General features: G+C 41.0%; 1 protein-coding gene across 6 annotated transcripts in view; it reads right to left on the bottom strand.

Moving 5' to 3' along the window:
- BCAT1 (branched chain amino acid transaminase 1) overlaps positions 1–21,748 on the bottom strand; it is a 118,174-nt gene that overhangs the window by 23,394 nt on the left and 73,032 nt on the right. For all 6 annotated transcript variants that reach the window (XM_005902063.2, XM_014480232.2, XM_070371206.1 and 3 more), the window contains 2 exons: positions 8,597–8,760; positions 2,013–2,155 (listed from right to left, as the gene is read on the bottom strand). In XM_005902063.2, the coding sequence (XP_005902125.1) occupies positions 2,013–2,155; positions 8,597–8,760 (307 nt within the window). The remainder of the gene's footprint in view (positions 1–2,012; positions 2,156–8,596; positions 8,761–21,748) is intronic.

Consider the following 21,748-nt stretch of genomic DNA (forward strand, 5'->3'; position numbering starts at 1 on the left):
TCAGTGAACACCCTCAAATTGAAGGAACATCTTCACATTAAAACTATACTTATCTCAGGCAACCATAACCTGAATAGGAACTCTCAAGGTCTTGTATATTTTATAAGAGCCAGAAGACAAATTCATTCAATTCTCTTCTGACCTTTAAAAGCCATGGAAATGGTTCATGATTATTGTTTGCATAACGGGTCATTTTTCACCAGGACAGTTTCTGGTGTTTCTGGTTAAATCGTGTAGCTCTGATTCAGACTGTGCTTAAATCCTGACATCTCCCGTCCATAAATAAGGATGGTACCACTTCTGTATGAGGTCACTGGTTTTGTTTGGGGTTGCGTGGGTTTTCTTGGCGATGGGGATGGCAGTGGGTAGATGGAAAGAATGAACTGAATCAATTTATTATCTCCTATGTACAGAGTTCAACAGTGGCTGTCAACTTTCAGGCACAGCTTTTGATATATGTCATATGTAATAACTCCAATTTAGAAATCACAAATATTCCAGTACAAATTGTGTTTTCAAGAGTGTCAACTACAAACAGCCAGGTATGGAAGGACAAACATAATCTATATCTGGCTTTTCATATGCCAAGGGTTACCAAGGATCAACCCCAGAACATGGTGTACTCACCACACCTGTTTATTCTCACTGTGACTGGAATATAAGGCTCATCTTGTAATTCTCTGAAAGCAGTGCTCAAATTAGCTCTGAAGTCAGCCACATCTGAATCACCATTTCCCTCTATTTGTAGCCAAATAACAAAAGAGCAAGAGGCTACTATATCTGCTTTAAAATTAAAATTTCATTTAAAATCTGAATTAAAACCAATCCCAAGATTTCAGCAGTATTAGGTTGGTCAAAAAATTGTTTGAACTCAACTCAATCTTCGGAAACTTATCACTTTACATTTGGGCTTTCCCTGGTGGCTCAGACTGTAAAGAATCTGTCTGCAATGCAGGAGACTCAGGTTCGATCTCTGGTTTAGGAAAATCCCCTGGAGAAGGGAATGGCTACCCACTCCAGTATTCTTGCCTGGAGAATCCCATAGACAGAGGAGCCACATTTGGAAACTTATCATTTTACATTTCTAGTCTGTGGTTTCTGCCAACTAATTTAAAAGAAAAGAACTGCAAAGAAGGAAAGTGAGCATTCAGGATATTAAAGGTAATAAAGAAGTACTGATTTTTGTAATAGACATATATTAATGGTCTTAAATGAACCACAATCTACATACAATCCCCAAATTAAGACCAATTTGCCCTAAAAACGGTGTCCTTTATTCAAATAGAGCTCCAGTGTAAACCTGGAAGGCTTCTAATGTATTATCAAAATACGTAGAAAGGGCAATGATTGTTACATGAATTACAACAAGAGCATGCACTAAATTTCGTATCAGTAGAAAGAGTAGACTATGTTTATCACTACAGTGTCTTATACATAGTATATGGTAAATGACCACAGGCTTCCCCAGTGGCTCAGACGTGAAGAATCCACCTGCTATGGAGGAGGGGTGGGTTCAATCCCTGGGTTGGGAAGAGTCCCTGGAGGAGAACATGGTAACCTACTCCAGTATTCTTGCCTGGGAAATGCCACGGGCAGAGAAGCCTAGCGGGCTACAATCCATGCGGTCACAAAGAGTCAGACATGGCGGAAGCAACTGAGCATGCATGCATACATGGTAAATGATCACTGAAATAATCAGATCAGAAAAATGATAAGATAATAAAAGGATAAGGAAGCACATTTTCAAACAGTGGAGATTTAAATTCCTTAAATTGACAACTCAAAAGTAAGTACATCTAAAGCCAAAAAACAAAGCCAAAAAACAAAGCCAAAAATCTTTGTAAATACTCTAAACTTAAACTCATGTATACTTGGACAGCAAAAGCACAGAAAATCTTAAGATCTTGGAAGTGTGCTACTTATTCTCTTGTTTTAAGGTTTTAGTTATTTTCTCTCCAATCCCACTGAAAATGATTGAAAAATAGCAGAGAGCTGAAATCTGGGTGGATTACCTCCATCTTCATTTATCCAATAAAGAAAAAGATTCATAGTTCCAACTTCAGTTATTTGATTATCTTCTCCATAGAGCCACAGAACCTGCTGACATGCATTTTCCACGGCTTCACATTGGGCAAAAAGAGATGAGCCATAATTCCTTTTAAGAAAGAGGAAACACATGATTATGACTATACTTCAGCCCCTACCTCCCAGCAAGTCTTTAATTCAAGCATGGATGTAGTCAATGTACTAGGTTCTTAATTATATATCCTCTCCAGTTAACTGCATAATATTAGAGGAAACACATTAGAGAATCTACATGGTCTAACTGCATTCATTTGGGAGAAAAATTGTGCAATTCTAACTTGAAAAAAGAGAACACAGGTGAAGAGCCAAGTCAACAACACTTAAAAGTTACTATTTTTTTCACATGCCAATCAATTTTACGTGAATTACTTCATTTTGGAGGCATGCTACTTTTTCCCTTTGTTCTAAGGTTCTAGTTCTTTTTACTGGAGAAGACCGTGATGCTGGGAAAGATTGAAGGCAAAAGGAGAAGAGGGCAGCAAAGGATGAGCTGGTTAGATAGCATCACTGACTCAGTGGACATGAATCTGAGCAAATTCTCGGAGATAGTGAAGGACACAGAAGTCCAGTGTGTTGCAGTCTATGGGGGTCGCAAAGAGTCAGACATGACTTAGTGACTGAATAAGAATATTTCATTTAAACCCCACAAAACACTATTGAGTTAGCCACGATCATTAGTCCCATGGTTCAGATGAGAAACTGAGGCTTAGAGAAGTAACTTATATCAAGTTATATCTATTAATTAGCAGAGCACCAACTCCATGCTCTAACTGGTACCTTTCAATATAATCAAGAAATACCTATTGCTCAATGTCTAAATTCCCTAAAAGTGAGACAAGAGGCCAAAAATCCTTATTTTAACCAAAAAATATTCCAAAAGCCTGTTTTTCTCAATCAATACTATTCACTTTGGATTATTCAAAGGAACATGGCATATCTTCCTGGAATGACAATGTAGTTTCTAACAGTAATTTATTTACTCATTCATTCATTCGTTACCTGACTCCTAGAAGTTTAAGTAAACTCGGTAGGGGAGCACTTTCCTCTGTGAGTCCGAGTGTAAGGTACAATTGACATTTAACACACACAGACACACACACACACACACAGCTTGTGGAGAATAAATTTAAACTCAAGAGACAAGAAATTTAGATATATTGGAATTGACTCTTTTTAAAGAAGATATATTTTGACAAATGGTCTATCATTTGGAAGGAGAAATGACTTCTAAATTAAACAGAAATATTAATGCTTTTTATACCTTAAAATTTTATTTGGCGTTCTTGTCTGGAGAATCCCAGGGACGGGGGAGCCTGGTGGGCTGCCGTCTACGGGGTCGCACAGAGTCAGACACAACTGAAGCGACTTAGCAGCAGCAGCAGCAGCAGTTTCATTCATAATGATGCCTAGCTCTCACTATCCTCATTAATGAGTTCTCCAATTATATGTTGCCTTAGGAGAAAAGGATTGGGGCTTCCCTGGTGGCTCAGAGGGTAAAGTGTCTGCCTGCAATGCAGGAGACCTGGGTTTGATCCCTGGGTCAGGAAGATCCCCTGGAGAAGGAAATGGCAATCCACTCCAGTACTCTTGCCTGGAAAACCCCATGGACAGAGAAGCCTGGTAGGCTATAGTCCATGGGATCACAAAGACTCAGACACAACTGAGAGGCTTCACTTTCACTTTAGGAGAAAAGGAAGTAATATTTTAAATTTATCCTTTATTAAATGGGAAAAGTATTCAGTAGAATACAAAATATGAATCAATGCTTTAAATAAAACATGAGAGTCCTCAAATATATGTGATGCTTGTTTGCCTTTCTATGCTCCTGGCTGTATAATTCACTTTCCTTGGCTTTTAGAAGATATCAGCAAACAAGTTTGAAAGCACTCCTCTATGACAGTCAGGACTAGGAAAAAACCCTAGACCCATCCTTGGACTATGAAGCCCCAAGAAGTACACAGAAACAATCAAACATACTACCAAAAAATTAATGTTATTCTTACTTTCCACAAAATACCCACCTAGGCCTTTTAAATGATCTCTTTTATATCTGGGCAAGATTAAATTTTTAGTATTTCCTAAGTCAAAGTGTAACTTAAACACAGAAGCCATATATCCCAGTGGCTACATGCCATTCTCATCTGCACAGCTTCTCTTCTCTTCCCACTATGCTCTCTTGGGTCCTTCCTATGCAGCCAAGTCATTCTGCTTGGGTTGACAATCATAGCATCCTGCCCCTACCACAAATGAAGAAAAGGGTGGGCAAGTAACTAAGTTGCTCATAAGTTCTTCTTTGAGTTTACTCACTCATTCATTTCAATGTACAAAACCCTTTGAAAGATGTATTTTCTCCCTTTGAGAATGGTGGCAGCTCGTCTGCTATGATGCTGGGTCTCTTGAATCCATGATCACCAGCCTTCAAAGCAGAAGACATCTGAATTAGGAGAGCCTTAGGCTAACGCATAGCCAGAAGCTTTGACAAGAGATGGGGGAAGGATGGAAAGAGAGAGAAAAGGAGAGAAGAGAGAGACTGGGGTGGATGTAGCATGAACAGCACATATGCAAGGGCAAAGCAATCTGGTGACAATGATTAGAGCTCTTATTGATCCACAGCTACCATGAGCCAACATGAGCCACAGCTAACATGAGCCAGTCAATCCCTTCTCTACTCAAGATGGATTGAGCTAGTTTTCTGACCTGTAACTCAAAGACTAGTGACTAATAACTGAAGTATTCTAGAAAGCTATGGTATTGAAACAGACATCATACAATCTGGGGAATGATGAGATTTATTTACACCAAGGTATTCAGATTCCTTTAAAAGACCCTCAACATGTATACTTCAAAACACAGGCAATGAAATGTAAATTACTAGTCAGTCTGGAGATGACATAATTCTAATATTCAGGAGGCTTTCATTTTTAATGACCATAAAACATCAGACCACCCATATTCAGAACTAATAGCAAATACACAGTTCAGTTCAGTTCCGCTCAATTGCTCAGTCATGTCCGACTCTTTTCGACCCCATGAATTGCAGCACGCCAGGCCTCCCTGTCCATCACCAACTCCCGGAGTTCACTCAAGACTCACGTCCATGGAGTCGGTGATGCAATCCAGCCATCTCATCCTCTGTCTGGCCTGGTAACTGGGTTCAATTATGAATACTTTTTAAGGAGTATAGACCAGCCTGCAGGGAGAGTTTGGTAGACAGAGCATGGGTTTGGAGCCAATAGGCCCAGATGCAGCTCTTTAATGCCTACTGATTATTTAGTTGCTAAGTTATATGCGACTCTTCTGTGACCCCATGGACTGTAGTCCGCCTGCCTCCTCTGTCCATGGGACTTCCCAGGCAAGAATACTGGAGCGGGAATCTCCTCCAGGGGATCTTCCTGACCCAGGGATTGAACCTGCACCTCCCTCACTGACAAGTGGATTCTTTACCACTGAGCCCAGGGAAGTCCATTTATAGGTGTGTTTTTCCCCAAATACAAATGTGTATCAAAATTCTCTCTCAGGTGTAAACTGTATCATTAATGTCCACTGGGTAATTGATACTTTGGTAATATACTTGGGCTTCCTTCCACATGCTGCCAATATTAAGAAGGAAAACACATGTCCTTGGAAGAAAGAGGAAAATGAAAAAGTGGGAAAACTGTCTACATATAATTTTAATGTAGAATCTGGGAGACTAGGAATATTAAATACATCCCTCCAAACGAGTAAATCCTATTGTGTGCAATCTAACTGATTACTCCTAGGAGAGAGCCCAGGAGATAAAACCAGAAAGAAAGAGAGCCTCATAATATAAACTATTGTCTGTTGAGAGAGTACCACCTACCAGGCAGGGCCCTAGGTTCTGAACCCCATTATTTCAACAAATTGTCTTAACACAACCATAGATGTTATTATACTTTTGAGGATTTGTAGGGAGAAAGGACTTAATTGCATAAGATCATGCAGATATGTGCACGATTCGTGGGTATCTCTAAGTCCACGCTGGAAACCGCTAGGTTCTAACTCCATACTTGTTGAGAGCTCCCTAAGTGCCAGCCAGGATCCTAGGCACTTCACATTATCCTCCTCCATCCTCACAGGTAAAGTGGGCATTATTACCCTCATTTTATCAATGAGGAAACTAAGGCTTACAATTTAATCTAAGTTTAAAAGTTCTAAGATTAAAAAATTTAATCCTAGAATTTTAAAAATATATATATTCTCTCTGTTCCTCAGATTCACTTATACAGAAAGCAAAAAATTCTTGAGCTTGTGAAAGTCAATAGATATTTAATAATTACCAATTGACTACAGAGGTACTAAAAAAAAGATTAGAAGGTAACTATTGAATGGAGGAGGGCATGGCAACCCGCTCCAGCATTCTTGCCTGGAGAATCCCCATGGACAGAGGAGCCTGGAGGGCTGCAGTCCATGGGGTCGCAAAGAGCCGTACACGACTGAGCAACTAAGCCCAGCACAGCATTGAATAAGTCAGGTCTAGAAAGGAACAATAATACATAAATCTAAGGTTGCCGCCAAATGTCTTTGTTAACTAAACTGAATGACGGTAGATGCAAAATCATTTGTTTCCCTGTGCTCCTCCAGCTGGGAGTATAGGAGCAGAGAGGTTTCAAGCTCTTGGAAACAACAGGCGGGTTTGTGACGAATCCACTCTCTGCTTCATGCTTGCCCTCTTGCCAATTTTGCTTTTATGTATGGGGCCCAAAACTCTCTTCTCTAAGAAATTTCAAGTCAATGTCCACTGATTCTGGTCCACGTGAGCCTAATGAGTCAAACTAGTAATTTATTTTATAGTTGGCTTTATTTCTTAAAGAAGTTTCAGATTACCGAAAACCTGAGCAAAAAACAGAGCTTCTATAACTCTTATTCCTCAATTTCCATTTCCCTTCTTATTAACATCTCACATTAGTGGGGTACACTTGTTATAACTGATGAGACAATATTGAAATACTAGTTGTTCATAGTAACACCGGACTTCAGTCTTTGTATTGTACAGAAAGTAGTGATTTTTAATTGCTCTTTAACGATCATATATTCTATGAGACTGCCTCAATATCCTCTTTGTAACAAATAACCATCTGCCCAGAAACCAAACTGAAGGATTCCCTGCAATTTGTGTCCCCATGTTATCTCTTCCCTAGGCAGGTAGGGGGAGCTAGAGAGTATGATTTAAAGTAGAAAAAATTTTACATTCTCTCTTCATCAAGACTGTTGCTTTACTGCAACGTGCACTGAGAGAAGTTTTAATAGAGGAATACAGATATGCTCTGTGAATAAGTCTGAAAAAGTAAAAAAGCCATTGAGAACAAACAAAAAAGTTTTTGATCTGGCTAGCCTAGGACTTAGGAAGGAGATCTAACACGGAATAAAGTGACTTAGTTTATTTAATGAACTCCATCAGAATATTTTTTTTTTTTTTCTGGGCTTCCCTCATAGCTCAGTCATTAAAGAATCTGCCTGAAATACAGGATCCCTGGGTTGGGAAGATCCCCTGGAGAAGGAAATGGCAACCTATTCTAGTATTCTTGCCTGGAAAATTCCACGGACAGAACAGCCTGGCATGCTACAGTCCATGGGGTTGCAAGAGTCGGATACAACCTAGCGACTAAGCCACCACCATCAGGATTTTTCTGACCCGATGAGGGAATGCAGTTAGTGAGTGAATGCCACGAGGGATGACAGGACATAGCATTTTACCACCATGCCTTTTTGGGGACAGAAAAGTGAGAAATAGAAAAAGTCTATGGAGGGTTCAAAGCCAGCTGTCAAGGTCTCTCTGGCATGTCAGCACCACATCCTTCCTCTCTCCCAGGGCCCAGAAGACTGCACTGAGTCACCTTGAGGGCCAGCTGGTGCTCTTCCAAAGGAAGAGCCACGCTGGGTAACCCGGCTATTCTTGTTCACCCATCGGGGCATTCCCGATTCACGGCCAAGTCCACCCCTGAAATTGTCTAACACTTTCAAATGCTCTTTTATTTCCAGCCAGCTACATATGGCCTATGAGACTGGCCTGACCGAGCCAAAGCAGGGCTGTCCCACAGCCAGTTGGCAGCAGATATGGTTGCAATCTGCGGGAATGAAGACAGCACTTCAGTGATGCAGGCACCTTCCCCAGACAGGGCTCCTTGGAGCCGACTGAGAGCTTGGGCCCCGACACCAGATGCTCTCGAATGCCAACTGTCAGCCCGCGGCCAGGGACCAGCATCCCGGGCAGCTCATCCAAAGCGCTGATTTCATTCCTGGCCTAGTTACTTTAGTTCTTGCTTATGTTTAACAGTCAATGTTTCTCCCTTCAAAGGGCCACAGAGGTTATCCTTCAAACAGCTACCACATTCAAACCACTGAAGGCTAAACACAAAATAAAAATGACCATTCCAGTGTGAATACTAATATATATATATATATATATATATATGTATGTATTGAATGAATGGCCATAACTAAATGGTCACAAGGGCCTCTATCCTTTAGACAGTAACACAGATCAACTTACCCTCCCATCTTGCAGTCTCCGGTCCCACCTTTCCAGGCTCTTACATACTTCGGGTTGGCCCACAGGGACACAGGATTAAAGCTTCCAGTGGAAAAATAAGGTCCCACTGGGCTCAAGATTACAAAGAGCAGGGCTTTAGTCGGCTTCTTGACCCCCAGAGAAGGCTGGAATATAGTAAAAGTATACACAACTGTTAATCTAAAATGCAGATGCCAGTCTCAAAGTCTAGAACAGATCTGTAACATCTCCCAGAAGCCACAAACGACAGCTGTTACTTCTGAAGTTGAGTTACACAAAGCCTGATGGTCGTCTAAGAAGAAAACACCAAGACTGGGTTCCATTTTGCTTTGCTTTCAGAGTTATGATTTTAAAGGAAAGGCAAATTTGTCTCTTGTTTTATTAATAGGTTTTTTGTGCGTCCTCAGTTGCTCAGTCCTGTCTGACTCTTTGCGACCTCATGGATGGTAGCCCACCAGGCTCCTCTGTACATGGGATTATCCCAGGCAAGAATACTGGAGAGGGTTGCCATTTCCTCCTCCAGGGGACCTTCCTGACCCAGGGATCGAACCCATGTCTCCTGGGGCACCTGCATTGGCAGCGGATTCTTTACCACTGAGCCACCTGGGAAGACCAGTACACTGTCAACTAACCATATATTTTTGACAACTAGCCATGTAACACCTTTCAGGACTGCACTGATTGGGAACTGAAAAAGGAAAGAACCTAGACACGATTTCAGTCTTTGGGGGTGAAACCTAATATTTGCTTCTCTAACTTGCCCTTCTACTTCATTCAAACACTCTGGTGCCAGCAGACTCGGGCTGGAGAAAGTGCCATTATCGCATCCGACTGTGACAGATAACAGACACCAAAAGTGTAGCTTCACTAGAAGCAAAGACATCAGACAAGACAAATCCCCGCCACCGGGGCCCCTGCCCACCAAAAGACAGAGGACGAAGGACTCAGGAATTCATATTAGGAATGACAAAGAGAGAAAACGGCCTTCCCCACAAACACTGAGAAAATCACAAGCCAACAATGCAATCATAAATTTCTTCAGCACAAAAGTAATTACTCTCAGTTGTTTTTTAAAGAGGAAAATTGAGAGACTAAAAAGTTTTGAGGGCTACATATTCTAAAGGCATTAAAGGTTGCTGGGCTATCCTGTACAGTTTAAGGCCACGCAGGTAAGAAAACAAATTAAGACTATTATATTAAATCCTGGGCAATAAAATACATACACTGAGTCCTCAAAAAAGAAGCCTAGTCTGCCTGGATCGGGTAGCAATCTGGTGTGAAAATAATGACAGGAGACTCAAATTCAGCTAATTCGTGATTTTTGTAATATGTAATGAAACTGGCTAAAAGAGGACCTGGGGATATATTTTTTTTTCTGAATTTCAATTAAATCTCCTCTTCTGCTACCTGATAGCTCAAGGGGCCTCACCCACTACTTATGCCCAGATGAAGAATCAGGTAGGGAAAAGATGTGTGAGCACGATACATTGTGTTCATGTATGTGCGCTCTGATGCCACCAGAGAGGCTTAAGAAACGGGAAGCTGAGTCCATTCACACAGCATGTGAACCTGAGAGTCACACAGGACTTGGCTGGCCCCAAAGGAAACAGACAAAGAGTGACAGATACCAAGTTAAAGAAATGAGTCAGTTCACAGACTTAAATAATGAACTTACGGTTGCCATGGGGAAAGGATGGGGTGAAAGGATAGTTCGCATGTTTAGGATTGACAAGAACACGCGATTGTATTCAATAAGGATCTAAAGTATAGCGCAGGAAACTCTGCTCAATGCTATGTGGCAGCCTGGATGGGAGCAGAGTCTGGGGGACAATGGACACGTGTATATGTATGGCTGAGTCCCTGTGCTGTCCACCTGAAACTGTCACAACATTGTTAATAGGCTATACTCCAATGCAAAATAAAAAGTTCAAATTTAAAAGAAAAAAATGATAAAGAAATGAATCATTGTTAGGGAAATTAAGTAGTCTTGTTTAGGCTTCAGAGACAAAGCAAAGCAGGCCTCCGACCTTGCTTCTGACCTACATGGATACAGCCCGGACTACTGCTGTGGGCGTCAGCCACACCTGCTGTGAGTGTCAGAAGAGAAACACGATAGATAGACAGATAGATAGATAGATAGATGATAGGGAGCAGATCTTGGAATCTGTCAAGTCCCTTGAGGAGGTCTGGCCTACCACGCCTAGGACTTAGTAACATTCCAAGATTTGCGTAACAAAGCAAGTGTTAGTTGCTCAGTCCTTTCAGCCTCTGTAGCCCACCAGGTTCCTTTGTCCATGGGATTCTCCAGGCAAACCTACTAGAGTGGGTTTCCATTTCCTTCTCCAAAAAAGGAAACAGCATTGTAAAAACTTAACATAATACCATTGCTGCAGTTTTGCTGGCAGATTGATGAAGATGTATCAATAACCTCAGATATGCAGATGACACCACTCTTATGGCAGAAAGGGAAGAACTAAAGAGTCTCTTGATGAAAGAGAAGAGTGAAAAAGCTATCTTAAAACTCAACATTTAGAAAACTAAGATCATGGCATCTGGTCCCATCACTTCATGGCAAATAGATGGAGAAACAATGGAAACAGTGACAGACTTTATTTTTTTGGGCTCCAAAATCACTGCAGATGGTGACTGCAGCCATGAAATTAAAAGACGCTTACTCCTTGGAAGGAAAGTTATGACCAACCTAGATAGCATTTTAAAAAGTAGAGACATTACTTTGCTGACAAAGGTCCGTCTAGTCAAAGCTATGGCTTTTCCCAGTAGTCATGTATAAATGTGAGAGCTGGACCATAAAGAAAGATGAGCACTGAAGAATTGATGCTTTTGAACTGTGGTGTTGGAGAAAATTCTTGAGAGTTGCAAGGAGATCCAGTCAATCCTAAAGGAAGTCAATCCTGAATATTCACTGGAAGAACCGATGCTGAAGCTGAAGCTCCAATACTTTGGCCACCTGATGTGAAGAACTGACTCACTGGAAAAGACCCTGATGCTGGGAAAGACTGGAGGCAGGAGGAAGGGATGACAGAGGATGAGATGGCTAGATGGCATCACTGACTCGATAGACATGAGTTTGAGCAAGCTCTGGGAATTGGAGATGGACAGAGAAGCCTGGGGTGCTGCAGTCCATGGTGTCTCAAAGAGTTGGACACGACTGAGCGACTGAACGGAACTGAACTGATGAGGATCTTTCAGTTTGCATCCTGGGATTATAAGTGGGAGAAATGAAACCTTTGAAGTCTCACCCACAAAACGGATGTGCTTCCTGGGACCTTTTCCTAATTGGAACTCCAGACTGCTGTCACATGCGACTTCCCAGTGCTGTTTAAGTACGGATGTTGGCAAATCCAATTTGGTGATGTATGTACTGTTGCTCTCCTCTGCTGTTGCTATTTCTTTTTTCTTTTATGTTAGAATATTCAAAATAGACTAGATAGTTCTCTAAGAAATATTTGTATTGCTTATATGTATATAATGAATGGCTTATTTTGTTAACAAATCCTCTGGACACGAGGCAAATGTGAAAACTTTCAGCAAAACAGCCAGCAAGCAACAACAGGTTTTGGTTTTTTTGCTCATTTGGGTTTGTTCTTTAGTGGGGGTTGAAAAGGTCACCCCCACAAAGAATGAGGAGACTTAAACTCCATTTGCTTTTATTGGTTTCACTATTTGGAAAAAGAAATTCCCAGAATAACACACATATCTGCCTTTCTTCCCAACTTTGATAAAAATTGACTATCTCTGCACTTTTAACTACCTATCAGTTAAGTAAGCTTTACATTAAAAAAAAAAAAATTATTGACCATTGTAATAAGGAATTAAGCTTCTCAACATAATTTAGAAATACAATATGCAGGACACAGTATCAATAATTTACCTAGCTTCTAATGGTCTAAATAAAATACCTTATTTATGGATAAACTGATAAGCATTTTATTACTGATATCACATGAATGCCTGGACTTTTTTCACTCTTGTATTTTTTGCAACCTACACTCTACTAAAAAAAAGTAACAATAACTCATCATCATGGATAAGTTTCATGTTATTCATTTCCTTCCCTTGATTTTAATTGACAGGCAAACTTGCATTTAATCCACTAGGTGGCAGTAGAGAGAAAACAGATGAAAAACAGACTAACACACTAAATCTATTTCTAGAGAAGAATATCTTGATAAAAATCTTTAAACAATATCTTTATCCTTGGGTCAGGAAGATCCCCTCGAGGAGGAAATGGCAACCCCATTCCAGTATTCTTGCCTGGGAAATCCCATGGACAGAGAAGCCTAGTGGGCTATACAGTCCATAAAGTCGCAAAGAGTTGGACATGACTAAGGGATTAAACCAGCTTCCCTGGTGGCTCAGAGGGTAAAGTGTCTGCCTGCAAACAGGAGACCCAGGTTCGATCCCTGGGTCGGGAAGATCCCCTGGAGAAGGAAATGGCACCCCACTCCAGTACTCTTGCCTGGAAAATCCCATGGACGGAGAAGCCTGGTGGGCTACAGCCCATCGGGTCGCAAAGAGTCGGACACGACTGAACGACTTCACTTCCCTTCACTTAAGGGATTAAACCACCACCACCATTCTTAGCAAGCAGGCAGATTATAGACTAGAATGTCTCGATGCTGAGAGAAAATGTGCTTATGGGTACTAACTTTTATTTCTGAAATTTAAGCAAGGTCAATTCATATTTTGCAAGCACTGTAAGTACTGGTGTCATCTTCATCCTTAAATAATTATTTATGTCAAATACCTTTCCATGAAAAGAACTATGACTGTACTGAAAATGATCACACTGTTTCATAAGTGAGAGTAAATCAAATGTAACTTTTTGGATCAGGAAGGGAACTCGGTGATTGGATCTGTTTCTCCCCTCCACATTTGTTCCTCAGTTCTCCCTTCTTTCCTGGAAAGCAATTTAAATTCTGTACTATTCCTACAGTAAAGAATAGTTTATGATAGCATAATATTAATCAAATGGCAATGAACAACATTCTATGATCACAAGATCAGGATTCTGGTTCAAATAAAATAAAAGCCATATACATAAAGAAAAATATGGATAGTAACAGCTGATAAGTTATGTAGACCAGTTTCACTGTCTTATTTTGATTGATTTTTAAAAATTCTCCTCTACTAGTTTCTTGGATTATTTCAATACATAAAGAACTGAAAGGGGCTTTTAAGAAATCCCTCAGAAAATGAGAAATACAAAATTTTAGATGCAAAGTTTATAATGTCTCAAGGGACCACATTGACTTTGAAGTTGGAATTCTGATATGTTAAAATATATACTCTTTTAAGTTATACCCCACAAATAACAAATAAATATATATATGAGCATTAAATGTGGGTACATTTTGCACAAAATAACAGGACAATTGAGTGTGATGGAAAATAAAGACACATTTCACAGTGGAAATGACCATTTCTGTGTCACTTAGAAAATTACTTTATAGAAAGGCAGGACTTCTAGGGTGATCCATCTGCAGCGGGCATTCAGCAAACTGAGAAATGTACTACTTAATAGCCCATGTTTTGGCCTGGAAGGCAGAGAAGTACTGCTGCCATGTAGAGGCTTGAGAATGATTCTGCTGGGCAAGGCAATTAAGGGACAGAAGAAAATATAGAATTAGAAATAATTGGGGGACATTTTTTTGGGGGGGACATTTTTCAAAAAGAAATTTTTAGGGTGCTCCAAATTATTTTTTTGATCCAAAGAGTAGACTAATTAAAAAAAAATTCTGCCAGTTCTTAAAAAAGATTAGTTAGAGGGGAAAATGACAAAGAATACTGGGATCCCTAGTAGGCAGGTGGTGAAGAATCCTTTGCAATGCAGGGAACACAGGTTCGGTCCTTGGTTGGGGAACTAAGATCCCACACGCTGTGGGGCAACTAAACCCTCGCACCCCAACTAGAGTCCATCTGGTGCCATGAAAAGTCCCCATCGGCCTTGACTAAGATCCAGTGCAGCCAAGTTGGTTAATTAATTTCTTTTGTTAAGTTTCTATCTTAAAAAAAAAAAAGAACAATGAACTAAGGGGATGCTGTAAGAAACACAGGACTGACCAGTGACCCATTTAGGGTTTCAGTGTGAGTCAAACGGGGGAGGAACACCAAATTCATGGAATGTGTTTATAGGAAAAACTAGTTGGCCTGATTTAAGATTTAAAAAATAATTAGCAACCCTCAATAATTACACGGTACTTTCAGGTTTCCAAGACATTCCATAGCCATTATCTCAGAAAACCCAACAATCCAGGAATATTTCTAAGTTAAACTTAGGCTCAAATGATTCACCCAGAGTTTTCATTTTTTAGCTCTGGACATCGCTCTACTCTTAGTCCAGAGCTCTTTTTTTGATATCAGAATTTGAGGGGGGGGGGTAATAAATAAATAAATCGGTGAAATTCTCGAGATTTCCTAATGTGAAGAGACTTCAAACCAGACCTTCCTTCCACCCTCAGCCTTCACCACACTCTCATAGTCTATGCATCCTCTGCTCAAACCATATGGAATCTTTTTGGATTCCTCCTTGCTTTCCTACTCAAAATATATAGGTAGAAGGCCTAACCCCCAATGTGAATGCATTTGGAGATAAAGCTTTAAAGGAGGTAAAGTTAAATGAGGTCAAAAGGCCGGTATCCCAGTCCTGTTGGGACTGTGGGACTCTGTGTGTGTTCAGTCATGTCTGACTCTTTGCCACCCCATGAACTGTAGCTCTCCAGGCTCCTCTGTCCATGGAATTTTCCGGGCAAGAATACTGGAGTGGGTTGCCATTTTCTCCTCCAGGGGATGTTCTTGACCCACAGATCATACCCGAGTCTCTTGTGTCTCCTGCACTGGCAGGTGGATTCTTTACCACTGAGCCACCTGGGTAGTCCTGTTATCCTTTTAAGAAGAGACACCAGAGCACAACTATAGAGTGACAAAGTGGACACCCACAAGCGAGGAAGTGCGGCGTTACCAGAGACCAACCCTGTTCGCGCTTTGACTATGGACTTCCAGCCTCCAAAACTGAGAAAATGAATTCTGGTGTTTAAGGCACCTAATCTGCGGGCCTTCCGTGGTGGCCCAGTGATAGAGACTCTGCATTTCCACCGCAGGGGGCAAGTATTTGATACCTGGTTGGGAAACTAAGATCCCGAGTGCATCATTTTTGAAACTCTGTTGTGGCACCAGGCTTCCCTGGTGGCTCAAGTAGTAAAGAATCTGCCCACAATGCAGGAGATGTGGGTTCAATCCCTGAGTCACGAAGATCCCCTGGAGGAGGAAATGACAACTCACTCCACCAGTATTCTTGCCTGGAGAATTCCAGGGACAGAGGAGCCTGGCGGACTACAGTCCAGGGGATTGCAAAGAGTCGGACGACTAACACTTTCACTTTCTGTGGCAACACAAACCAATGGAAACATCTCTCTAGGTAACACAAACCCTTCAATCTCTATTTAAATGTCATCTAACTGTCACTTCAGGAAATAAGCTCCAGTTACAAGCCTAGGTGCTTGTGTGACACGGTATTACAGCATCCAGCACTTCCTCAAATGTAGACAAAATACCCATCATGCTTTCTTACAACTGCTTATATAATTCTCCACCACTCAGGCATCTGTGCACTCCATGAAGGGCAGGACCTTCTTTGCTCCCTACACAAAGCATCCTCTGTTGTTTATTATACCAGGTACTGACTAGACATCGGTTGAACTGTTAGTCATCTTAATAAGACATTTATGGAAAAGGGCTATAAAACCAACCTAGATAACTACTTAGCAAATCTGAATTATTTTATTTAAAAAAAGCTGATGTTAATCCTTATCTGTTGAGTTGATGCCTTAGAGAAAACGCTCCTGTCTCCTGCTTGATTTCCTTTAGTGCTGGCCTTCAGACCAGTGGGTAGATAATATATAGACCCTGAAAGAATATCATGGGGAAAACAAAAGCCGAGAATTTTCTGAGACCTGCTATAAAACAGGTAGGGGACAGGGCTGAATTTGTTTCTCAGTCCTGTTCAAAGAGAAAGACAACATACATTTAACATTAGACAGACAGGCTGACCACTCAGCTCTTTTTTTTTAAATTTTTCAATAAAAATGATGTTAAAATTTAAAAAAGAAAAACACAGTTAAAAGAAAACTAAAGCTCAGGTAAGAAAGACTAAAAGAACACTTTACAATCTAATATTATGTAAAGGCAGTGATAATATACTAATAGCTCACGGGTTAGAACAAAGATTAAATTAGATATCTGTTGAAAGTTCCCAGGGTCTGATCTTTTTTATGCATCCAATAAATACCAATTTTTACTATTTTTAAGTAAATAATACATGATCATAGTAATAATGGTAAATAAATTCAACATGTACCAATTTACGGGACATTCAGATGACATTAAAATGACTGTAGATCTGAGCAATGAACTAGTCAACGCTCAGTGCTGGAACTGTGGAGAATGCGTTGGTCCTTGGAAAAAAAGACAAGGATTCCTGTACTGATGATGTGGAAACTATAGGTTGGTAAATGTAAAACATAAATAGAAATTGCAGCATGAATTATTAAGCCAATGGCTAAGAATATGGGATGAGGAAGTACCCAGGGAGAGCCAAAATGAATCACTCTTAGGAAAGCCATGCTTCATTTCCCTTCTAAAGTAACTCAGGATCAAGGGTCAGCAAACTTCAGCCTGCTGCCAGTTTTGTTTTTAAGTTTCACTGGAACACATTTTTTCATTCACGTATGGCCTATTGCTGTTTTTGTGCTACAAAGGCAGAGGCGAATAGTTGCAAGGAACGCAAAGCCCAAAATATTTAACTACCTGGCTTCCCAAGTGGCGCTGGTGGTAAAGAACCCACCCACCAATGCAGGAGACATCAAGAGATGTGGGTTCAAGCCCTGGGCCAGGAAGATCTGGAGGAGAGCATGGTAACCCACTCCAGTATCCTTGCCCGGAGAATCCCATGAACAGAGGAACCTGGCAGGCCACGGTCCACAGGGTCACAAAGAATTGGACACAACTGAAAACACTCGGCGTGTACACACACACCTGGCCTTTAACAGAAAATGTCTGCCAGCCCTTTCTCTGGATGCCAGGAAAATGCCACAGGATGTTATCGCCTCAGAACCAGGGTCCCCTCACTGACCTAGCCTCACGGTCAGACCTGGACTGCGGGATTCCATCCAGATGGGTTCAGTGGACTGGGCTGAGCAAGGCACTGGGCTTGGAGCAGAGCAACAGGTCAGACCAACACAGGGAGCTGCAACTGCAGCAGTCTCAGCCTGTGAGTTGGCTGATGACGGGGGAAGGATGCTACACTCACGAAATAGCCCTCTCAGTGACACGAATGTCAGGTGGAGAACCACAAGCCAAGGAGCAAGGTGGGGGGTACCTGGCTGTCCCTCCATCCTGTACACGTCACTGCCTGCTGACACTGTCACCTTCAGAAGTAGATGCATGACAGAAGTAGAATTTGGGAAATCTGGTGACTTTGATCAGTTTCCTCTTCCTTCCAGATCACTGACATCAGCTTAGAAACACGCCATAACACCTCCAGTCTTTACCACCTGCCCCACTGCCAAGTACCCACCCAGCTCTGTTGCACTGCAGAGCAGAATTCCTCACAAGATTAATGCATACTCACAATCACAACCTCCCTCCTCTCATCCTCTACTGAGTCCATGACATTCAGGCTTTCAGGCCCACTACCCCACTGACAGATGTTTAAGATCACCAAGGACTCCACGTTGTCAAAGCCAATAATCAGGTCTTGGGCTTCATGGCACTGGTCCTGTGGGTGGGATTTGCCACAGCTCATTGTGTCTCCATGTTCTTCATTTGGCACAGGACACCAAGCCCTCTTGTTTTTCTTTCTACCTTCCAGACTAGACCCCTTAGCTGATTCCTCTTCCTCTCCCTTTCTCTACATGCTGGCCTGCCTCAGATCTCATTCCTTGCCTTCTTTTCATCTCTCTCTACAGCTATTTCCTTGATAACCTCATCCAAGCCCCAGATTGTAAAGGCATTTTATACTAAAGATAAGAACGTAGCACTTAAACTCCCAAATCTCTCCTGAATTCCAGTCTGGTGTATCCACCCACCAACTTGATATCACTGGCTGAAATTCCCATGTCTCAGACTGAACTCTTGATTCTACCCATCGTCACTCCAACAAATAAAATCCTCTCCTTCACTTTCCCTCATCCCAACAAACGGTCACTAACCAGCAGTAATGGCCCCAAAGCGAAACTGGACGTCTTTTCTCTTACTCTCATAAAAATCTAAGCAAATTTTGTGAGCTGTAATGAATCTCCTTGAATGTCTGTCTTTATGTGCACTAGGGGATATGTCTGTAGCATAAATGCTGTAAAGAAAGTCCGCATTTTTTAAAGGTCCAAACTCAATTTTTCCTACGCTGCACACTAAATTAATTACAGTTCTTATGTCTGTTATATTGACAACATAATGGTTGATCAACAGGACACTGGTTATATAAATGACACCACTCTTTCACAGATTCTAAGATGTCTACTTTTTCCCATTTAATGGGTCCAAAATCTAGGCACAGCATTTTATAATTGCTCTTGGCTAAGCAGCATCATGGAAAAGTTGTTCAGACTTAGAAACAGCTGTTCATACTGATGGCAGTTCCAATAGTCTATGGGCATTGGTGAGGCTACAAATGTCAAAAAACTGCACTCTGATTTAGCACCAAAAAATTACTACAAAGAAACAAGCAAAGCAGGAATGGGACATGTATTTGGTATTAGTGAAACAAATATGTGTATTAATATTAAACAAGTGCAATTCAACATTTTCTTGCAAAGCAACAACCAAGTCTTCTAATGGGACCTATGGTCAGAAGAACCCATAAGATAATGCTGTTAGCTCTTGTTATTAAGATACATGTAAAAATAAACATGCCTGTCACAAGTGGAGCGGTGCATCTGATGGCAGGAGAAACTACAGATTTTCTCCAAAAATAATATGCATTTCAAAAAATGAGAGACTCATTCACGAATCACTAAAGACTATCTAGAGAAGTGCTGTGTCATGGTGTAATTGGCAATGTCTTTCCATATCAGTGCATAAAACAGTACTGCCTCATAATTTATGGCATCCTGTGTTCAACTAAGTATGGCATAATGTACAATGAAATAGCTTACAGTTAGGAAAATGAGAGCAAAAAGTGGACAAACTGATTTTTTAACGGTAAAAGACTCATAAAGGCACTTCACAAAAGGATTTCTGACAGTCAGCATGTGAAACGGTACTCAACACGATTTGGCCTCAGAGAAGAGAAAATTAAAACCACACCAGATAAGGCTGCTGAATGGGCAAAATTACTAAGATAACACCAATGTGAGCATGAATATGAGGCAAATGGAACTCTCATACATTGCTGGTGGGAGTGAAATGGTACAAACACCTTAAAAAACTGGCAGTATTTAGTAAAGATATAGATATATTTTTATATATCATATATAATTTCTATATATATATGTGTATGAATATCACCTCTGGCCCAGCAATTCATCTCTGAGGTTAACACTAGAGAGAAGTATGTATGTATGTTCCACCATAAGATACATTCAAAGATGTGCACAACAGCTTTATTCAGAACAGTTGGAAATAACTCAAATGTCCATTTGTAGACATTTGGCCCCAGGGGAGTAGGGATGGGTGCGTGACTGTACTGGGGAGGGGAGGAGAGGTGACAGGAAAGGATATAAGAGTGTCAAGTGTCCTAGCCATATTCTAATCTTAACAGGGTTCTGGGTCCTCAGATTTTCATTTTTATCCTTTAAAACCTTGCGTGTGTGGGGGTGGGGACAGGGTGGGTGGGAGTAGGTGTGTTTTGTGTAGTTTTTAAAAATTTGGATTACTGGCAAAAATTGAAGAAAGAAGTACTGCCATTTTTTAAAAAAGAAGGTTAATACTTAACATATAAACATATGTAACCAAGTATGGGTGTGTATATTTATCAATATATATCTCAAGAAGGATATGAGAAAACTGGCAATAGGAATTGCTTAGAAGAAGGTGAACAGTGGACTCTGGATCAGAATGAGAGTAGGAAGGAAATTTTCTTTCCATTGTATACTTTTGATACTAATTTTTTACCAAGGTTTTCCTTCCCTCAAATCCCTCCCTGCTTAAAATTCCAGAAATACACTGGCAAGTTGCGTGTGAAAATTGATATTCTTAAACTCAGAAGCATTGTGAATGAACTTTAGACTTAGTGTTATTGGATACATGTTACATATTGTAAAATACACAGTACAATACAGAAAATCTGCAGTGATTATTGTCAAATATAATTGGGAGCAAGAAAGCTGATAGCTCAGGGAAGGAAACAAAACAGACACAAAGACAGACTTCACATTATTACAGATGGGGGGCAGGGGGGCGCTTCCCTGGTGGCTCAGTGGTAAAGCATCTGTCTGCCAATGCAAGACACACAGGTTCAATCCCTGATCCAGGAAAATCCCACATGCCTTGGAGCAACTAAGCCCGTGTGCCACAACTATTGAGCCTGTGCTCTAGAGCCATTCTCTGCAGAAGCCAAGGCAACGAGAAGCCTGTGCACTACAACTAGAGAAAAGCCCATGGAGCAACAAAGACCCAGGACAGCCAAAAATAAATAAATAATATTACAAAAAAGATGGGGTGGAGGGTTAAACTGGCGACTGGGATTGTCATGCCTGTCAAAATAAGTTAACATAAAAAAGAAAAAAAAAATAGGAAAGAAATCATTAGTCCCATCTGAGTTACATTTCCATAAGCACTCTTATTGAACCACACCCTCATTTCTTCACAAAAGTGACCTCCATCTACCAATACATTCATTCATGGATCTGACACTCCACAAGCTCCATGAGACACTGAATTCCACAAAGGCAGGGAGGAGGTTTTGCTTAGCACCGCATTCCAAGACCAGCACGTAAGGGATGCTGCAGAACAGAGCAAAGATTTCACTACTGATTTCACCTCGGTAGGCTCAGTGTCTTCATCTCTAAAGTGATGCCAATGGCACCTCCTCACGGGGCTGCTGTCAACTGTGCAGGGAGAGCCCTAAGCGTAGCGCCCAGCACTCAGGAGAGCTTCACAATGTCAGGGGATGGATAT

Source organism: Bos mutus, chromosome 5 (assembly GCF_027580195.1).
Source record: "Bos mutus isolate GX-2022 chromosome 5, NWIPB_WYAK_1.1, whole genome shotgun sequence".
Taxonomy (NCBI): Eukaryota; Metazoa; Chordata; class Mammalia; order Artiodactyla; family Bovidae; genus Bos; species Bos mutus.